Genomic DNA, 19,473 nt, shown 5'->3' with positions numbered 1-19,473 from the left:
GAATGGGCAGACTGATTATTAACTCCATTATAATCTATCTGACTCAGGGAGCATGGTAGCAGGTCGAGTTTAGTATACCTGAAATCAGAATTTAATAACACACCCTTCAGGATGGATGGTTTTTAAATTCTGTGTTTGAAAATAGCCCTTTTAGAAAGTGGCTATTTTCTTGTCCAACTATCCACCGGTCTCTGCTGGTTTGGTGTGTGTGTGTCAGGGGCTGGGTGGCTCCAGAGGTCTGAATGAGTCAGTGTGGGGTGAATGAGGCATTTACACTTAGAGTGGGGGAAGAGTAGTCCCTGATAGCCTGCCCTGCCTGACACAATGCTGGCTCCACCTCCTGCCGGGCGACTGATAGCCCTGCTCCTGCCAGTGACAATACTGGCTCCGCCTCCTGCTGGGCGGCTGAGGACCCTGCCCTGCTCAGTGAATAGGCCAGGTGCCTCTGCCTGGCAACACCCACAACAAACCTGGGATGGGGGGAATTTCCCTGCTTGGACAAAGGGAACAAAGCAGAAATGGGGTATAAGAGAAGGACCCCTGAACCAAGAACTCAGATCACTTCTGACAAGGAAACCTCTACCAAGGACAAGAAGCCTGCTGATCTAAGGACTTGCCTCCGCCTTCTGGCAGTGTGCCGTTTGCTGGGGGGAACCTGAAGCTGCTTCTTTATTTTTGCCAAGGAACAAGGAGAGAGGAACTTGGTGTGTACTCTCAAAAGCTTGCTAGAAAATCTCCAAGGGCTGGAAGAGTGCCAGCCTCCCGTTGAAGTCACAGGGTCAAAGGACTTCACCCTCTACTGAATTGCTGGTTGCTGGAAAGTGTTATTTCCAGTGCACAGGGGAAATCTGCAGTCTCGACGCCGCCGACGCCGCTGAATCCAGCTCGACATCGTGAGTAACGGCTCCAGTGTTCCGAGTCTTCGACGCCGGCCGCCGGGCCCGATCGACGCCAGTAGCGACGCCAGGAGTAGTGAGTATCGGCTCCAGCTCCAAGTGACCCCGTCTTGACGCCGGTATCGACGCCACTGAATAGTGAGTACCGGCTCCAGCTCTAAGCGACCCCGTCTCGACGCCGCTGCTGATCGCATCGACTTGACGCCCTTCTCGACTCCGTGAGCGCTGCTCCGGCCCGACACCTCTCGACGCCGCTGCGGATCGACCCGAATCCGAGGCACGATCGACGCCGACCTCGACGCCGACATCTCGACGCCGTGGATCATCGTTTTCTTCATTTCCAAAGGTACTGTGTTTGCGGGTTCTATTGCAACTCCAGGCTCGACGTAGCGCTCCTCGCGGTCGACGCCGAACCTTGGGAATATCGTAAACTCGACGTCGTGTGACTCCTGTGGGGGTCACATTGTTGCCAAGAACTGTGTTTCAGAAGAATACTTACTTTTGTTGCTAAAGAACCATTTCCTAAGAAGAAACTTTACCTGAACTACTATTTTTCCTTCCAAAGAGTATTTATTAAGATTGTGGTATATTTTGTCGTTATTGGGTCTTGTGCTAAGCCTTATATAAAAATACTATTTTTATAATAACTCCTGTGTTGTGTCCATTTGTAGTGTATTCACTTTATTACTGTATGTGGTCATAAATGCTTAACACACTGCCTCTGAGATAAGCCTGTCTGCTCTGCCAAGCTACCAAGGGGGTAAGCAGGGGTTATCTGAGTGTGTAAAACCCTTGCCCTGACTAGAGTTGGTGGGTCCCTATTTGTCAGAAGTGTATACCTCTGCCAACTAGAGACCGCCGGTTCTAACACACAGCCAATGAACAACACTACAATCGCCCTTCATCCTAAGGATGAGTGTAGAATCCCAAGTTTGTTCAAAGGAAGAACTGTAACTCAATGAGACGACAATTAGAAGATGGTCATAGCCCTCACATACATTTTTGTAGTTAACGATCAAGGAATATGAGGATGAGATGGGTGAAGGCGATAATAGCTTCATGTGCAAGCACCGATTCAGTGGAGCGGAGGACACACAAGCCAAGTGGGAAGTGATTCAGCAGGTTGTCAACTGAGAGGTAGAGAATCATGCAGTTGAAAAAGAGGTGTTACATTTTTTTTTTTGCAGAAGCAGGGAAGTAGAGACACAGGGCTGTAGTTTGAAGGCGAGGTGTGCTGCAGGTTTATTGGATAAGAGTAGTGCCATAGCGGTTATGAAAGCACTATGGCTAAGTAATAGACAGGAATGAAGTTTAATAGGAAGGTCAGAAAGTAATGCATAGGAGGTTATGGCTTGAAAGCTGAAAGGGCCGGATGGGGACTTTAAAGATTAGTGGATTTGAGTACTAGATTTAGGTCTGTGGGTGAAGTGGGTGTAAAGTCGACTAGGTTTAACAGCAAGCAGATGAGGAGAGATAGGATTATAGTGTGCGCAGAGAGATAAATAGTGAGTCAAAGGTTTCCTAAATGTGATATTTTAAGAGATGTTGGCTGCACTATTTGATGCTGAATCAAGATACACAGGCAGTTATTCTAAGAGGAGAAAGAAGATTGTTGATTGTGTGTGCCAGATGTGGGTGTACATGAAAAAGTGATGAGATTTTGTAAGTGGGTCTATTTAGCAATGTCAATTGCAGTGGAAAGTGTGTGTGTAGTGATTGTTTTATGATGGTAGGTCTTCTGCGGTCTTGTTCTTGTGCCATTTATGTCTAAGTGCTTATATCTGTGGTCTTGAGACTAATGATGAGAATGTGCACGTAGAGTAGCTACATTCAAAAGCGTGATGGAGGGTATGACTGAATTTTAATATCAATGTATTCTGTAGTAATATAGTGGGTGTGAGAAGTTGGCCTGGCATATGCTGTCCACTAGTTATAGTGGGCATCTTGCACCAGTCCAAACAACCCTTATTGATGATAGGTTTAAAGACAACCTTTATTGAAAGCTATCCTAGTGGTAGCTATGGAGAGCAGCCTTCAGGCTAAGTCTTGAAGGAGTGTAAAGCAGCTTGGTTTACCAGATTATAACCTCTTGAATTACTAAATGAAAGGAGAACCACAAAATGTATATATAAAATATATGTATTTATTTCTAAACACTCACTACTAATCTCTTTATGAGATTAGAGTCCAAGATACACAATAATACATTTCTAAAACGACAGTAATACAACGGGCCATAGGGGCAGACCAAACCATATATTAAGAAAGTTGTATAAGAACCACGACTTGACCAGGCACAGTGCCTAGAGCACGTAGAATCGGTGGGAGCCCAAGGAACCACCCAAGGGAGTGACACAGGAGAACCATGGGGGACGTGTGCAGTGTGAAAACACAGCCGCGAGCCCCGTACTATTCTATGGGAAAGTCGCGGTTGGAATTTAAGAAGTTGAGGACACTTAGGAGAGGACTTTGAGCAAACCCCTTTAGACTTAGGGGGTTCTAGGGCCAGCACCCACGGGAGCACCGTAGTACTCGAGTTACCTCACCCATGGAAGCCGGGTGCATAGGTGTCAAATGGTGTCGGGAATCGTCATTTATTTCAATGGCGATCTGCTGCAAAGTGCTGCTGCTGGGAAGAAGAAAAGTGTCCGGTGTGATCCAAGCCTGGATCGAAGATCTGAAGAACCTGAAAGCAGAGGGGACAGAGTCTGGGTCACTTGCCAGTGACCAGGAGCACGATACACGAATGCCCACCAATGTCGGGTGCGAAGAGGTGAAGCTTGACTCTGCAGCCACGAGGACCAGGAGGCGTCGACGATGACCAGGATCTGGATTCGAGCTGCCCATGAAGGATGTCGGGTGCAGCGGTGTCAGTGCCCGGATTGGACCCAACAAGCCTTGGTAACAGCAACCCACGCAGGAAGAGAAAAGATGCTTGGGTGCGGACCAGCAAGGTCCTGGGGACTCCCGAAGCGATGGAGAGTCAGGGCACGCCTGGAACAACCAGGTAAGCCCAAATAAAGTTATAGTTGCCTTCACACGGACCCACCAGTCGACGGACCAGGGATCACGAAGGGACCTCGAGAGAAAACACAAAGGGCCAGATCACGGAACACTCGTGGAGTGTAGGCGGGCAATCTTCGGTGCAAATTCTGCTTGGGGATCAGGGCTACAAGTAACCCAAAGCTCAGCTGCAGGAGTCGTTGGAGAGTAGATGCTTCTGCAAAGTGACACGGTATCCAGGGGTTCGGGTTCCACAGTAGCCACGAGGGATACGGGCCTCAGACTTGCTGTGGGCATTGATCGACCTCTAAGACCACGGAAACCCACCTCCTGTGTTTCAAAATTCTTCGGAGTCCGGCGGGAGCTTCGGAGATGCAATCCGGTCAGATGCGTCTTTGGTGCCTGCCTTGCAGGGGAGTAACTCCTTTACTGCAAGGGAGATTCTTCAGTCATCTAGTTCAATGTAGATAGGCGAAGTTCCAGGATTCAGTATCAGAGTTTCGTCCAGGTGTAATCTAAAGTCCTGTTGCCAGGGTTTCCTATCTTATACCCAAGGAAGGGGTTAGACAAACCCTAGGGACTCACCTATGGGAGGGTCAGGAAAGAGGGGTGGCTACACCCATTTCCTTTGTCCAGTTTCGCGCCAGAGCAGGGGCTGGTAGCCCTGCAACCGGTTTGAGCTGGACTATGCACAGGGACACCAAATGTGCCCCCAGTGCAGACTTCAAAGCACTCTTGGAGTGCACCCACCCAGCCCCAATACACTAAAGCCTGTCTGGGAGGTGGTGACACCGCCCTGTGACAGGAAACCTATTGTCCAGGCCTCCCCTGCTGGAGTTTCATTCAGCAGCAGGAGGGCAGACTCGTGTCTGTGGCTGGCAGCATCCATTTTGTGATGCCAGGGCTCTGTTAGCTGGTACCGGGTATACCGGTGCTGTCATGTCTCTCCCTCTAGAAGGGTAGGATCATACTCCCACAGCAGTTACTGGTGTGGGGGTATGATTCCAAGGTGTTTGACACCAACCACAACATGCACTTAAGAGTATATGGTTTGGCTGCATCACAAATAACCCCGGAATAAAGGTTCCGAAGGCTGCAGAGGGGCTCTGCTCATTCATGGGCACCCTCTCACATAAAACCCAGCACCCTGTATTCAGGATTAGTAAGGCCTGCCATAGGGGTAACTGATAGGTTTATATGTGCAGTGATATGGAGAGTGTGGTGTCATTTTGGAAGGCTTCCCAGCGGTGGCATAATACATGCTGCAGCCCCTGGTAGGCCTCTGGGGTACCTATGCCCTGGGTACTTAGTATACCATATACTAGGGACTTATAAGGGTACCCCAGAATCTAATCTGGAGTTTACCTAAAGTACTAGTAACCAATTTAGAGAGGAAGCAGCTAGGCTGGGGTCCTGGTTAGCAGGGCCCCAGCCAGACTAAAGTCGAAAAACAGTGAAATATCAGCAAAAAGTGGGGTAACTATAAGAAGCAGATCCTACTCTCCTACACAACACCCCCCCCAAACGGAAGGACATTAAACTAACCTTGACCAGTTGAGTCTTCATGTTCTAAGTGGAAATATCTGGCCAGTCCATCTGCATTGGCATGGTTATTCCCAGGTCTATGTTCCACTGTAAAGTCCATCCCCTGAATCTAAAGTTTGGGGTTTTCACCCTTCATCTGTTTTAGCCATAAGAGGGGCTTGTGGTCTGTCTGAACAATGAAGTGAGTGCCAAACAAGTATGGCCTCAACTTCTTCAGAGCCCAAACCACAGCGAAGGCCTCCCGCTCAATGGCTGACCAACGTTTCTCTCTGGGGGTCAGCCTCCTGCTAATAAAAGCTACTGGCTGATCCAGACCTTCATCATTTAATTGTGATAACACAGCCCCGAACCCCCAACTCAGATGTATCTGTTTGAACAATGAATTCTTTGGAGTAGTTAGGACTTTGCAGAATGGGAGCAGTGCACATGGCCTGCTTTAGGTAATCAAATGCCTTTTGACAGCTGACTGTCCACTGAACTTTCTTGGGCATTTTCTTAGAAGTTAGGTCATTCAAGGGGGTTACTATGGATCCATAACCTTTGACAAATCTTCTATAGTACCCAGTCAGGTCCAAGAAAGCTCTGACCTGAGTCTGGGTTGTTGGAGCAACCCAGTCCATTATGGTCTAGATTTTGCTCTGCAAAGGTTGAACCTGCCTCCACCCACAAGGTGGCCCAGGTACACAACCTGACTCTGCCCTATCTGGCACTTAGTGGCCTTGATAGTTAGGCCTGCTTTTTGCAGGGCCTCCAAAACATTCCTCAGGTGGACCAGGTGATCCTCCCAGATGGAGCCAAAGACAGCAATATCATCTAGTTATGCTGCACTATAGGCTTCCAGACCCGTACAAATTTTATTCACCAACCTTTGGAAAGTGGCAGGTGCATTTTTTCAAACCAAAGGGCATCACCACAAATTGGGAATGCCCACTAGGGGTAGAAAATGCTGTCTTTGGCTTTGCATCATCAGCTAGTCTGATCAGCCAGTAGCCAACTGTCAAGTCAAATGTGCTCAGAAACTTGGCGGAGACCAAAGTATCTATAAGCTCATCTGCCCTTGGGATTGGATGGGCATCAGTCCTAGTGACTGCATTGAGACCCCTTTAGTCTACACAAAACCTCATCTCTTTCTTGCCATCGTTGGTGTGAGGTTTGGGCACTAAGACTACTGGACAAGCCCAAGGGCTATCTGAGGGTTCAATGACTCCCAATTCCAACATCTTCTGGACTTCAGCCCTGATACAGTCCCTGATACGATCAGGTTGCCTGTAAATCTTATTTTTAACAGGCAGACAGTCCGTAGTGTCCACTTCATGAGTGCACCAGGCAGTCTGACTTGGAGTCAGTGAGAACATATGTCTAAACTGGCTGAGAACTTTTTTGCAGTCAGTGTGTTGCTGGACAGTGAGTCTGCCTGCCAAGGCTACACCATCAACTGACCCATCATCAGGGTTCTGAGAGAGCAGGTCAGGGAGTGGGTCACTCTCTTCCTCCTGTCCCTCATCAGTTGCCATGAACAAGCCCATGTCAGCCCTGTCGACATATGGCTTGAGCCTGTTGAAGTGGAGCACCTGGCAGTTCCTAGGTCCACCAGGTAGATAACCTCTCCCTTCTGCTCAAGTATTGTATGGGGGCTACTCCATTTGTCTTGGAGGGCTCCAACACCCATACCTTCTGCCCTGGCTGGTAAACAGTCAGCACAGCCTTTTGGTCATGACAGGCCTTTTGTAATTCCTGGCTAGCCACAAGGTTTTTAGTTGCCTCCTTCATGTACTCAGCCATCCTGGAGCGGAGACCAAGTACATAGTCCACAATATCCTATTTAGGGGGTTTGAGAGGTAACTCCCAACCGTCCATCACCAGACACAATGGACCCCTAACTGGATGTCCAAACAGAAGTTCAAATGGGCTGTAACCAACCCCCTTCTGTGGAACTTCCCTGTAGGCAAATAGAAGGCATGGCAAAAGGATGTCCCATCTACGCCTAAGCTTTTCTGGGAGACCTTTAACCATGCCCTTTAAGGTTTTGTTTAACCTTTCAACTAACCCATTGCATTGTGGGTGATAAGGGGTGGTAAATTTGTAATTTACTGCACACTCCTTCCACATTGATGTTAAGTAACTAGACATGAAGTTTGCACCCCTGTCTGATACTACCTCCTTAGGGAAACCCACTCTGGAAAAGATTCCAAGTAGGGCCCTTGCCACCACAGGAGCTGTAGTGGTCCTAAGGGGAATGGCTTCTGGGTACCTAGCGGCATGATCCACCACCACCAGTATAAATCTGTGCCCAGATGCTGTCTGAAGATCCATGGGACCAACTATGTAAATCCCAATTCTCTCAAAGGGAATCCCCACCACAGGTAGTGGTATCAGTGGGACCTTTGTTGTACCACCTGCCTTACCACTGGCTTGACAGGTGACACAGGAGTAACAAAACTCGTTGGTGTCTTCAGACATGTGGGGCCAATGAAAGTGAGGGACAATTCTGTCCCAAGTCTTGTTTTGGCCCAGGTGTCCTGCTAAGGGAATATCATGGGCTAGTGTCAATAGGAAGCCCCTGAACTTCAGAGGTATAACCAACCACCTGGAAGCACCAGGCTTGGGGTCTCTACTCTCGGAGTACAGGAGTCCATCATCCCAATATATATTATGGGTTCCACTAGCATTCCCAGCAGCCTAATCAGCAGCTTGCTTTCTGTCCAATGCTAACTGTTCCCTCTTTATCCTAAGCTTAGCTTCCTCAAACTGGATCAGTCTGCAATTTCTCTCATAAGAGGACTCCCTCTTCTGGGGGAAAATTGTCCTATGAGAGACAGAGGTCCCTCCAGATGTACCAGAATGATTAGACTCCAGAGAAGGAGATCTTGATCTTCTTGGCACACCACCAATCCTTCCAGGTGGTGTATAGGGAGGGCCACTGAGGCATTCTCCCTCACCTTCAGGATGGATTGGATTTTCCAGGTTAGAATAATCGTGATCCTCCTGGTCAGCTTCAGAGTCCTGGTCATAGGTGTTGTCACCTCTTGGCCTTTCCTCTTCTGCTGCCCGACCCAACCTGCTTACCTCATCAGACCCTGGAGTCTTTCTGAGATCATCTAACAGCAGAGCCTCCATGAGGCGTTGAGTGTTTGCACTCCTCGCTGTCTTCAACTTCCTAGCTGTACACGTTTCTCAATTCCCCGAATGTGAGATGGTCATACTTGGATGACAAGGAGCCACTGGCTTCAGGTGCTGAAGACATACTAGTGTAGTGAGGTGTTGCACCTACCTAACCTAGTGGGAGATACTAGACTCTCTTGAGTTGAGGAAAAGGGGTGTGCTGGTCCCTTTGCTAACCCAACTCCAAGTTCAGTAGAACTTACTTTATTCTGGACTTGATTTATATGTACCTATAGTGATTTTCAGTTAGTCACTCAAAGAGATTATCAGGTAAAGCAATAGCAAGCTTGAATCCCACCGCTGCCACCAATGTGAGAAGTTGGCCTGGCATATGCTGTCCACTAGTTATAGTGGGCACCTTGCACCAGTCCAAACAACCCTTATTAATGATAGGTTTAAAGACAACCTTTATTAAAAGCTATCCTAGTGGTAGCTATGGAGAGCAGCCTTCAGGCTAAGTCTTGAAGGAGTGTAAAGCAGCTTGGTTTACCAGATTATAACCTCGTGAATTACTAAATGAAAGGAGAACCACACAAGGTATATATAAAATATATGTATTTATTTCTAAACACTCACTACTAATCTCTTTATGAGATTAGAGTCCAAGATACACAATAATACAGTTCTAAAACGACAGTAAATAGCACAATATACAATTGGTCCTAGGGGCGGACCAAACCATATATTAAGAAAGTGGTATAAGAACCACGACTTGACCAGGCACAGTGCCTAGAGCACGTAGAATCGCTTGGACCCCATGGAACCACCCAAGGTAGACCCACGGGGGCGTGTGTAGTGTGAGAACACAGCCGCGAGCTCCGTACTATTCTACGGGAAAGTCACGGTTGGAATTTTAGAAGTTAAGGACACTTAAGAGAGGACTTTGAGCAAACCCCTTTAGACTTAGGGGGTTATAGGGCCAGCACCCACGGGAGCACTGAGGTACTCGAGTTACCTCACCCAGGGAAGCCGGGTGCATAGGTGTCAAATGGTGTCGGGAATCGTTGTTCATTTCAATGGCGATATGCTGCACAGTGCTGCTGCCAGGAAGAAGAAAGGTGTCCAGTGTAATCCATGCCTGGATCGAAGATCAGAAGAACCTGAAAGCAGAGGGGACAGAGTCTAGGTCACTTGCCAGTGACCAGGGGCACGATGGACGAATGCCCACCGATGTCGGGTGTTTCAGGTGCGAAGAGGTGAAGCTTGACTTTGCAGCCACAAGGACCAGGAGGCGTCGACGACGACCAGGAGCTGGATTCGAGCTGTCCCACGAAGAATGTTGAGTGCTGCAGTGTCGGTGACTGGATTGGACCAAACAAGCCTTGGCAACAGCAACCCATGCCGGAAGAGAAAAGATGCTTTGGTGCGGACCAGCAAGGTTCTGGGGACTCCCCAAGCGATGGAGAGTCAGGGCACATCTGGAACAACCAGGTAAGCCTAATTAAAGTTAAAGTTGCCTTCACAGAGACCACCAGTCGATGGACCAGGGATCGCGAAGGGACCTTGAGAGAAAACACAAAGGGCCAGATCACGGAACACTCGTGGAGTGTAGGCGGGCAATCTTCGGTGCAAATGCTGCTCGTGGTCAGGGCTACAAGTAACCCAAAGCTCAGCTGCAGGAGTTGTGGAGAGCTGATGCTTCTGCAAAGTGACACTGTGTCCAGGGGTTCGGGTTGCACGGTCGCCACGAGGGATACGGACCTCAGACTTGCTGTGGGCACTGATCGACCTCTAAGACCACAGAAACCCACCTCCTGTGTTGCAAAATTCTTTGGAGTCCGGCGGGAGCTTTGAAGATGCAAACCGGTCAGATGCGTCTTTGGTGCCTGCCTTGCAGGGGAGTAACTCCTTTACTCCAAGGGAGATTCTTCAGTCATCTAGTTCAGTGTAGATCGTCGAAGTTCCAGGATTCAGTATGAGAGTTTCGTCCAGGTGTAATCTAAAGTCCTGTTGCCAGGGGATCCTATCTTATACCCAAGGAAGGCGTTGGACAGACTCTAGGGACCCACCTATGGGAGGGTCAGGAAAGAGGGGTGGCTACACCCATTTCCTTTGTACAGTTTCACGCCAGAGCAGGGGCTTGTAGCCCCTGCAACCGGTTTGAGCTGGACTATGCACAGGGACACCAAATGTGTCCCCAGTGCAGACTTCAAAGAACTCTTGGAGTGCACCCACCCAGCCCCAATACACTAAAGCCTGTCTGGGAGGTGGTGACACCTCCCTGTGACAGGAAACCTATTGTCCAGGCCTCCCCTGCTGGAGTTTCGTCCAGCAGCAGGTGGGTAGACTCGTGTCTGTGTGATGCCAGGGCTCTGTTAGCTGATACACCGGTGCTGTCATGTCACTCCCTCTAGAAGGGTGGGATCATACTCCCACACCAGTTACTAGTGTGGGGGTATGATTCCAAGGTGTTTGACACCAAACACAACCTGTTTCTGTGCAGCCATTCCAACGTTCGCATTTACAGTTTGGTTATAATGCACTTAAGAGTATATGGTTTGGCTGCATCACAAACAACCCCGGAATAAAGGTTCCGAAGGCTGCAGAGTGGCTCTGCTCATGCATGGGCACCCTCTCACATAAAACCCAGCACCCTGTCTTCAGGATTAGTAAGGCCTGCCATAGGGGTAACTGATAGGTTTATATGTGCAGTGATATGGAGAGATATAGTTAACCTATATCTCAGTAAGGGGTGCATTCACCACCTTACTCAGGCTGCAGTAGCAGTCCTGTGGTGTCATTTTGGAAGGCTTCCCGGGGGGGCATAATATATGCTGCAGCCCCTGGTAGGCCTCTGGGGTACCTATGCCCTGGGTACATAGTATACCATATACAAGGGACTTATAAGGGTACCCCAGAATCCAATCTGGAGTGTACCTAAAGTACTGGTAATCAATTTAGAGAAGAAGCAGCTAGGCTGGGGTCCTGGTTAGCAGGGCCCCAGCCAGACTAAAGTCGAAAAACAGTGAAACATCAGCAAAAAGTAGGGCTAACTATAAGAAGCAGATCCTACTCTCCTACAGTGAGGCCATTATGTATTAGGTCTAGTAATTCAGGAAGAGAGGTGGAACTGTCATGTGGTCAAGACAGGCCCAGTAAGGACCAACACCAATTACATGCTTATGTTTCTGAAGTTGCCTTTTCTTTACACAAGATGACTTTTGACATACATTTGCGGGCGTGACAATGCAGGATAACATTCTCCAAATCAGATTGCTTACATTTCTACTATGTAGGCACACTATCAAGACACCTTGAACATTCAATACAAGTTCACTGCGCAAATGGATGAACAGGGGCTGCGACATGGCCACATGGGTGCTGTTTATTATATAAGCAGAACCACTTCCTTGCTTGGGGAGAGGAGCACTCATCTGACACTGCGAGGTCACTGAATACTCAGTTGATTCCTTTTTACCGACCCAAAGGATGCCAGCTCTACACCAAGACAGACAGCCTGATGACACCTACCAGGTAATGGGGAGTTATTCCATCCACCAAGGATTTGGAGAATCACCCACCCTAGACACGACTAGGTTAGGGTGTGCTAGGTAGGAGCGCACTATACACAGCATGTATATGCCCCAGTGGCGGCTCCCCCATTAGGGCGTTGGGGCGTTGCCCCACTGCTTTCTCGCGGTGCGAGAAGGTAGAAACATAAATGTTAAAAACGAGCATTTTTGTTTCTGCCTTCTCGCATTGCGAGAAAGCAGAAGTGCCTCTGTGCTTGGTTGGGGGCGGGAGGGTGGGCAGTCGTGCTCGAGGGCAGGGGGGGAGTGGCTTACCCACGGTTGTAGATACTGACTGTTTGGCCGTCGGCCCTGGAGCCGGCCAAACAGTCAGTATCTACAACAGTGGGTAAGCCACTCCCCCCTGCCCTTGAACGGGACCGCCCATTCTCCTTGTTCTCTACCCAGAGAAAATGTCCCGGCTGGGGCGCTCGCATGCTCCGCCTACCAGCGTTTTAATTGGTGTGCGTAACTGCGTAGTGCGTTGCGTAGGACTAGGACAGGGAAGCAGGAAACTGCCTGCTTCCCTCAGCACGAACACGAGAACCAGTGACCGGCCTGGAGCGGAGGCGGTGCGGACTGCGGTACCCCTGACTCACTCAGGTAGGTAACTGTCTACATTCTATAACGGGTGGTGTGAATGTGATTGTTCTGTGGTGACCCGCCGCTCTGCATCCTCGTAAACCACAGCGTGGAATGTGCACAGCGCCCCGAGGCGGCCTTGGCGCTGCGGACCTCTTTGACCTCCTCAGTGCAGACCGGGGTGGTCTGCAGAGAATCCAGAGATAGCCCAGAGTGCGACCTCCTCAGCCCCTCATGGAACTCGGAAAACGTTAGCCAATAAGCCTCTGATTTGAAAACGTATCTAGAAAAAAAAAGAAAACACAGCGATGCAAAGCTGTCAGATTGGCAACGAAGATGACTAAGCATGCTCAGCTGGTAAATGATCAGACGAAATAAAACTGAAATATTGGACTCAAACTCGATACAGAGAAATAAAATACACAATCATACGCAAAAAGTCCCAGGATCTCGCACAATCATTGGCGTCCTGTGATTCATTGGTGATCTTTCATCCATTCATACATGAAACAAATCTTTCCAAAGCAGTACATGAACCTCCATTAGTTCTCGGCATTTCTGTAAAGAAAATGTGCAGCAATCTGATTGTTGCACCTTCTGACTTTAAGATAGTTTTAGAATAGAGAATTGGTTATGTGCTATTAATCGTACGTGGTCAACACACGTTCCATTTTTTGCCAATGAAACGCAATTAAACATTGCGCTAACCATAGTGATTGAAGTGTGAGTGTCCGAGCGGAATTGAAGCCAGGTGCCCGCGCTGACGGGGCGGCCCTTACTGGGCGGGTGTGACGTGTGACTAGTAAGCCAGTTTACTGGACGGCCGTGTGTCACACTTTTCTGGACGTGCCATGCCGTCGGCTGTCAGGAAATGGAAGTCTCTTACGGACTTCTCATGCCATGCCATTCTCTTTGTTAATTCCAAAATTCACAGCGCGGGTCACAGGAAGGCCTGTGACTGCCCCCCCATCTCACGGCCCTGCTACCACAAAGGGTGACACGCAAAGTCCACAACAGGAAGAATGATTTTAGGGAGACACTGGCCACGAGTTTATCTTTTTAAAGCAAATGTACAACATCATAGATTAAGCCTGTGATAACATTCTCATCATGTCTCAGTTTCCGAGAAGGGCCGACCAAGTTCAATGTTTTTTTGTGCAAAAATTGAATACACTTCTTAACAGGTGGTTAAATAAAACTGTGCCGAAGCCAATAAGACTGTAAGTATGCGCGTTTAGCTGTGTGATATGCTTCAATTCACAGACACAAAACGCACATGCTGTGATGGAGCCAGATGCACACAGACAACACCCAGCTGCAGATACATCCACATAGACACCACACATATGAACCCTCATGCAGCCATCAGAGAAAGCAGACACATGGGTGATGTGTGGATGCATAAATAGATGTGTGCATGGCTGTGGGTGGCTACATAATGTGTGCTGATGCTGGATGAATGCGAGCATGGACGGATAAATGTTTGGTTGTGGGTTGATGGATGAATATGTGTGTGATGGTGGATAACTGATGCATCAGTATGGGTCAATTGATTATAGGGTGGATAAACGTGGATGTAAGAATAAATGAATGAGCTCAAGGGTGGATAACTGGGAGCAGCCGGTGCGGATGTATGTGCGCTTCGGTGGTCAGGGTAGCATCTCTGTGCAGTGTTCGCCATTTTCACCCAGAGTTTTTTCAGATATTACACGGCAGCTTAATCAGCATCTGATAGTCTGTGTTAGTTTAGCTCTGGGGATAGTCAGAGTAATTACAAAAATGGCGAGAAGGACCCTCGAACCCACCTTATGGCAGTCAGGCTCACTCGCCACCGAGCACTCACTCCCAAACTTTTACGCCCCACTACTTTCAAATGTCACCAGCCGCCACTGATATGCCAGCATATATTCACTGCCCTAGCACAATGGTGGAATCTTTCATTGTTTTCACTGTTCTTAGATTGCCAATTACACTGATCTGTTTAATTCTACTAATTATCGCAGCACACATATTTTACTAAAGAATCACCATGCTTCAATAAATATTGAAACATCTTGCGGAGTATTTCTTGTGTATTTCTTTGGCTATACAGGAGTATACATGAGTGTCCAAACGAAAAGGTTCTAGATCTGTTACCACAATTTCCTTGGAGGATCAGGGTTGTCATGTAACAAGGTTGCACACACATTTGTTACCCTGTAAGGTTAGGGGTGCAGATAGTGCACTGTGGGCTAGAAGGACAATAGGCCAACATTTTCTGAGGGTGTGCACGGAGTCAGTCTGGCACAATGCTGACGTTTATGTTCTCCAACAAACGCACAATTTTACTGGTGAGGTACAAGCTGTACGATAGTACAGAGCTTTCTAGCCAGAAGAGGGTAGCAATGGAGAGGGAGTGCAGGCTGATGGTGACTGATAAGTTAATTATGGTATCATGAGAGGTTGAAAGGTTCATAATAGGCAGAGACTGTGACCGTGAACTGGAGATCGGTACTAGGTCTAATGGTTCGCCCTCGATATGAGTGGGTGTAAGTACTGCATAATGAGTAGCTAAGGAGGTGCTGCATGAAGAAGGTGATGTCTAATTTATACTCTCTTGTGATAGGGGTGTGTTGTGTGCTAGTGATTGAATGACATTGTCAAGGTCTTCAGACAAAGAACCCAGGACACCTAGAAAACGACAGCAGTTTAGCACCTTTGCATTGAAATATATGATAATTGTTGTTAGGGTGGAATTAAAACAAGAATTTGCAATGCAATAGGTCTCGCATTTCCGAGAGTTTGAGCTATTGGCATTGTAAATGACAATGTCTTTTATTTATGGGTTTTGAAAATCTGCAAGTGGTGTGTAAATGTACTTCATGCTTATAGTTGTTGTTTATGAGAAGCAAGGCTGGCAACAACTTCGCCCCTTTAACTGCCACCCTTCATTCAGTAAGCATGGATTGTAAGTATTTAGGAACCGCTTGCCGGTTTTCAAAACACATAATTAAAAGGCATTGTCATTTACAATACCAATAGCTCAAACTCTCCCAAATGCAATGCAAATTGCAAATGCTTGTTTTACAGTGTTACAATGGTACTTTCTAATACTGTTAAACAATAGGCTGCTTTTAAACATCCAGGTTCTAAGAAACAGTTACTTTCCAGTTACAAATTACCCGCTCTAGATTTGGTTATGTCTGCAAAGGCTTTTGAAAACTGGACTGAACCGCTCTTTTCTGAAAAATGGTCTAGGTACCCATGTCCACACGATCATGAAGAGGAATTGTCTACATTAGCTTTCTTTTATCCTCAACTTAAATATGTTATGTTTTATCATGTCACATCCAGTCATGCTGTGTTATGTTATGCAAAGCAATCATGCACGTAACAATGCCTTTAAAGAAACAGCTTCCAGAGCAGCTGAACAAAAAGCTGGACATGTCTCTCCAGAATCACCGAAGCAAAGTGAAACGTGTTGCATGTCCGCGCCCAGCTATGTTTGAAACATTTCAGAGGCACTGCTGTATTGTTAAGAAATACGCAAGTAATTCATTAGAAGCAGTAACCCCAGAGGCACCATTGTAACAAGCCTCCTTTTTAAGGGCCCACGCCATTCCCTGTGCCGCAGTAAGAACCATTCATTTGGGACCAGAGGTCTCATGCTCCTTTTCCAACAATTCAAATCTCTGCATGAAGCAGGAACTCGGTAATGTGAGACCCAGTCTTCCTAGCTGTGCATCTGTCTCCCTGGTGCACTATTATTCTGTCCTGAAGTGATGGTGTTAAGCCAACACTGCAAGAGCAGGGAGATGTAACACTGCATCAGCCTGTGTGATGTGACTACAGGCCAGATAATGCCACCCTAGTCTCAGAAGAGCAGCTGCATTTTTTACGTACTTTGGCAGTGGGAGCCCCGTCTCCACATCAGAGACACTTCGGGAAAGGGAAAGCGAGAGAGGAGAAAAGACAGACGGGGAGAGAAAAACAGTCGAGAGGACCGGAAACAAGAGGGAGGGGAAACAGAAAAAGAGAAGGAAGGGTGACAGAAAAAAACAAGCATTTGTGCGCGGCGCCGCTTCAAGGAAACCACGGTCAGTTTCTTTTTTTTTTTACTTTAACACTGAGTACGGTGTCCTTGAAGCGGGCGCCACGCTCACCAATAAAATAAAAAAATAAAAGAACGAAACAAAGCACACTGCACATCTCTATTCTGGATCCGAGAGGAAGATTCCAGCCACGAGACGAACTCTTTCTGCCTCAGCGATAGCAAGGCGAGACCTAAAAAGGGTGATGGAGCATAGGGTGTCATGAAAGGGGGATTCTTATGTGATCTGTTGAGGAGAATGCTAACTCTCCTGCCTTTGTAAAGCGGATAGGGTTGTGAGACAAAGTGGCATGGTCAGTGTGGAGAGCTGCAAGAAAGACAGTGTATTCTGAATCAGTGTTCAATCATAGTTCTAAAAGGTAGGAGGGGAGGTGAGAATCAAAGCTATCAGTGATATAGGATGTCTTGTTGCAGATCAGCTGGGTTTTTCAAAGAGAAATAACAGAGTGTTCATCAAAGAAGGACACTGTTTCTTCTGATGTTTGTTTAATGTTTAATAGAAGAACGTAGATGAGATGGCAGTGATAGGTCTGTTGTGTTGGAGGTAGGCATGGAATGGTGGAGGGTTTATGTGGCAAGTGGTGCCATATGGTGTATGTGATATACGCCAATAGTTGAGGACCCTAACAAGATCAGAAAATAATTAGCAGTTATTTTTTTCCCAAGAGACAAGAAAGAAAGTGTTTTTTAAATAGAATGTTTACATTTTATGTAATGCATTTCAGCTTGACTATTGTCATGGGCCTGAGAGGGTTACCTGCATTGCACTGTGCAGAAGCAAAATTGTGTTTGATGTACAAGATATTGCCCATGTGCCTCCCTGTCTCGCTCAAAGAACATGCCTAACAGATCTGAGGCAGGAAATGACTGGTCACCTTGTTGAAAGAGCTGTTATACCACTGCCTTCTAGGAGAGAACACATTACTGACTGCCGAAGCTGAGATTCCAAAATATTTCTTTTACTAGCACTGTGTGTGCGAAGAAACGAGCAGCCTATGAATAATTATACTGTCTGAACAAAGAAATCTGACGAACAGCATCTATTGGATCCAGGACCCCGTGCCAACAGAGTAAGATCACACAAGTGTGCTGCATCGCTGTAATGACATTACCCTGCCAGGGACCAAAGTAACTTGTGGAGGAGTAAAAAGCCTTGGGGCCACATGCCAGCAGAACATGCAGGGCCTGAAAGTAACTGTGTTAAGCAAAGAGTGCGCTATGCCCCTGTGCACTGTGAATGACTAATAAATGAGTATTTGTACATGCAGATCTGAGACATTTCTGTTTTTTACAATACAGTGAATACGTATAGTATATAATAAGTACAGGCTTGTACATTTCAGTCTGAATCTACTGCAACTTCTTTCTTTCTCCCGGTTCAAGAGGTATAGAGAAAAGCAGGGCTAGTCTGTCGACCCCATAAATTGACAGAATAGATGATGCACAACACGTTGTCACATGATCACTGTAATCCAAATCTAACCTGTCGTTTGCAGGGTTTGGGTTGGGGTGTTCTGAGCCAACACCAAACTAGAAAAACAAGTCTCACGATACCAGGACTACAGTCTTTGGGGGGGGACTATAGTCTAAGTTTGTCAACATATTTCTATCTAAATATATCATCATAGTGTAAGTTATCTTGCGAGCAAACATGGTCTTAGACGCACTCCTTACACTGAACCCTCATTATAGTCTGGAATGACAGGGCAGCGGTCGGCAGACAATTATGTGAGCATCAATAGAAAGGGACTTTGGCTCTTCCCACATGTTAGGAGCCAGCAATACATGTTTTGATTGTGCATAAGTTGTGTACTTCCATGAAAAAGTATTTGTCCTCCACACAGCTGTAATGATTTTGTTTATTTATCCAGCTGCTTAAGACTGAACTTTCAGGGGTCCATACAAGACATTGGCATGCTATTAAAGTGTCTTAGATAACTAGATAAGTTATGTTGTTTTTCTTTGGCAGTAGCAAAGATAGGAGTAGGGCAGTCAGTAACCTAGATGGAATTTTAGGTCTAGTTCGACAGTGCAATGGTCACCAGGCCCTTAAACCTACACCAATCTTATTCTACAGTTCTTTGCTTCCACACAAATGCATATCACTTCCCATGCTATTTACTTGTAATGTTTCACATTACCACACAACAATCCTTTAAAGCCAGACCTATTGGCATTGCCAATGCTTGTTTTGGGTGTTGTTTCTAGAATCGTTACAATCCATCAGACACAGTCACACTTTTAGACATGAAGAACACCAGATTTTGCCATACCTTTTTTGTGAATATCCTTTATAAAAGGAGCCATTGCAGTGTGCACAAAATCCGGAGCATAACCGAGGTTCTGCAAGAGAAACAAAAGCAGTAAGTTAGTGCTGGTAGTGGCATGGAAAGCTACTCCAGGTAGGGTCAGAAACTACTGTGACAATGCACCATAAATTCCTGCCTCCTGATGAATCTAATTAACATTCGAGTTTAAATATTTCTTTTGAATAACCAAAAAGAAGATGATTTACATATGATATGGTTGACTACATTTCCATCTACATATATGATTGAGAATTCCATGGCATTAAAACTGTCTCGCGAAGAGTCATGTTTCTTGTAAAAGGGAATGAATACTGATACAGAACATGTGTATATTAATGTAATTTAATGCAGCTCACAACCGAGCGAGATTTTTCCTG

General features: G+C 46.9%; 1 protein-coding gene across 1 annotated transcript in view; it reads right to left on the bottom strand.

Moving 5' to 3' along the window:
* The window catches only part of LOC146862495 (uncharacterized), a 596,942-nt gene that overhangs the window by 497,766 nt on the left and 79,703 nt on the right, over positions 1-19,473 (bottom strand). Inside the window, exon 3 of the mRNA XM_085641700.1 lies at positions 19,061-19,130. Within this exon, the coding sequence (XP_085497826.1) occupies positions 19,061-19,130 (70 nt within the window). The remainder of the gene's footprint in view (positions 1-19,060; positions 19,131-19,473) is intronic.

Source organism: Triturus cristatus, chromosome 2_2, assembly GCF_964204655.1.
Source record: "Triturus cristatus chromosome 2_2, aTriCri1.1, whole genome shotgun sequence".
Lineage (NCBI taxonomy): Eukaryota > Metazoa > Chordata > Amphibia > Caudata > Salamandridae > Triturus > Triturus cristatus.
This window is presented reverse-complemented; position numbering and strand designations above follow the sequence as displayed.